General features: G+C 36.1%; 1 protein-coding gene across 1 annotated transcript; it reads left to right on the top strand.

The window, feature by feature from the left end:
- Positions 1-393: 393 nt before the first annotated feature.
- LOC130507810 (cation/H(+) antiporter 14-like) lies at positions 394-1,389 on the top strand (the record flags this gene model as incomplete). The annotated part of the gene is made up of 1 exon (XM_057002455.1): positions 394-1,389. A coding segment is annotated over one exon (996 nt), but the record flags the coding sequence as incomplete, so codon positions are not given.
- Positions 1,390-1,945: the final 556 nt, after the last annotated feature.

Here is a 1,945-nt window from a genome sequence, read left to right as displayed (position 1 = left end):
AGCTTTATTAACAAAAAGGAAACTAAACAATTTTTTAGTAAAGATATGTATAACTAAAATTAATTCATTAAGAGTATTCGTGTAATCAACCACTGTGAGAATCAATGTAAGCGCGACACATATGAAACTGACTTCTCAAATAATATTATAGAGATTTAGATTGAAAAATTCCTCATATGCACATAATTTTATTTTTATTGCAAATTTTATAAAATAATACTGATAAAATTTTCAAAATAAAGAAATTGTTTAAAACTCAAAAGTAAACATAAATTGTAAGAGTTAAAAAAAAAATTGCCCTATGACTACTCATAAAAATGTTGAGCCTGCCTGCAACCCTGAAAGCTCTTTACATTTCTCTTTTGTTGAATTTTTCAAAATGTTTACTGGCAGGCTGGTATAATCCTAGGACCGTCTCTCTTAGGCCAAATCAGGGGATACATGGCGATGTTCTTTCCCATAAGTGCCAAAATCAATCTACAAACCTTCTCAAACATTGGTTTCTTCATGCATCTTTTCTTACTAGGTCTAAGAATCGACGCTAGCATTCTACGTAAAGCAGGTTCAAAAGCCTTGATCATTGGTACAGCCTCTTACGCCTTCCCGTTCTCCCTAGGTAACCTCACAGTCCTCCTCTTGAAAAACACTTTCGAGCTCTCACCAGAAGTTTCCCACTGCATCCACACGGTGATCTCCCTCAACGCAATGACCTCGTTCCCGGTAACCACAACCGTCTTAGCCGAGCTCAACATCCTTAACTCTGATCTCGGGAGATTAGCCACAAATTGCTCCATTGTCTGCGAGGCCTTTAGCTGGATCATTGCACTCCTTTTCAGAATGTTCTTACAGGACGGTACCCTCGCTACCGTCTGGTCATTCGCTTGGATCACCGTTCTTCTCCTATCTATCTTTTTCATCTGCAGACCTTTGATCATCTGGCTGACGCAGAAAAGAAGCGTTTCGGTTGATAAAACAAACGACATACCGTTCTTCCCTATCATAATGGTCTTGTTTGTGATAAGTTTGGGATCAGAAGTGCTTGGCGTCCATGCAGCGTTTGGAGCGTTTTGGCTAGGTGTATCGCTCCCTGATGGACCTCCATTAGGGACAGGGCTCACGACCAAGCTCGAGATGTTTGCAACAAGCCTTATGCTCCCATGTTTTATTGCCATTAGTGGAATACAGACCAATTTCTTAAAGATTGAAAAGAGCCAGGTGAAGGTCATTGAGGCCGTGATCCTCATTACCTACACCTGCAAGTTCCTTGGAACCGCAGCCGCTTCCGTGTATTGCAAGATACAGATAGGAGACGCAATTTCTTTGGCCTTATTGATGTGTTGCCAAGGAGTCATTGAGATCTACACATCGGTCATGTGGAAAGATGAAAAGGTATTATCACAAAACCTACGTTGTTTGTTTGCGTCTGTCTGATTAAATTTCATCTACACACAAGAAGGTCGCTCAAGATCCTAAAACTCACTAGACGCTAGGTGCTAAACGAATATTTAGTGCCTACCCATACATGCGAACATGGCCTAAAATGATATCCATTTTACATAAATAATATATTTACGTAAATAAAATTGATTCATACACTAGTTTTAGACAACTAGAAATAAAATCTATGTACAAAATATATTTAACACATATAAATGCTTTCAAATTACTAGTTTTAAATACATAAAATAATAGTAACATTTATGAAATATGTAATTCTATAAATATTATTTTTTTTTTGAAAAAGAATTCTATCAATATTAATACTTAAATTCGTCTAAATGTTGCTTCCTCTGTTTGTGAAAGAGTATCATTTTCAAAAAAAAATTATTTACACAAAAATATCATTTTATAATTTCAATGTAACTAGGTGGTTTGCCCGCACATGCGGACATAATTTTCTTTCAAATATTTATTAATTTATAGAGATTATTAATTTATCGAGTAT

The sequence above is a fragment of the Raphanus sativus genome, unplaced genomic scaffold (assembly GCF_000801105.2).
Source record: "Raphanus sativus cultivar WK10039 unplaced genomic scaffold, ASM80110v3 Scaffold6014, whole genome shotgun sequence".
NCBI classification, from domain to species: Eukaryota; Viridiplantae; Streptophyta; class Magnoliopsida; order Brassicales; family Brassicaceae; genus Raphanus; species Raphanus sativus.
This window is presented reverse-complemented; position numbering and strand designations above follow the sequence as displayed.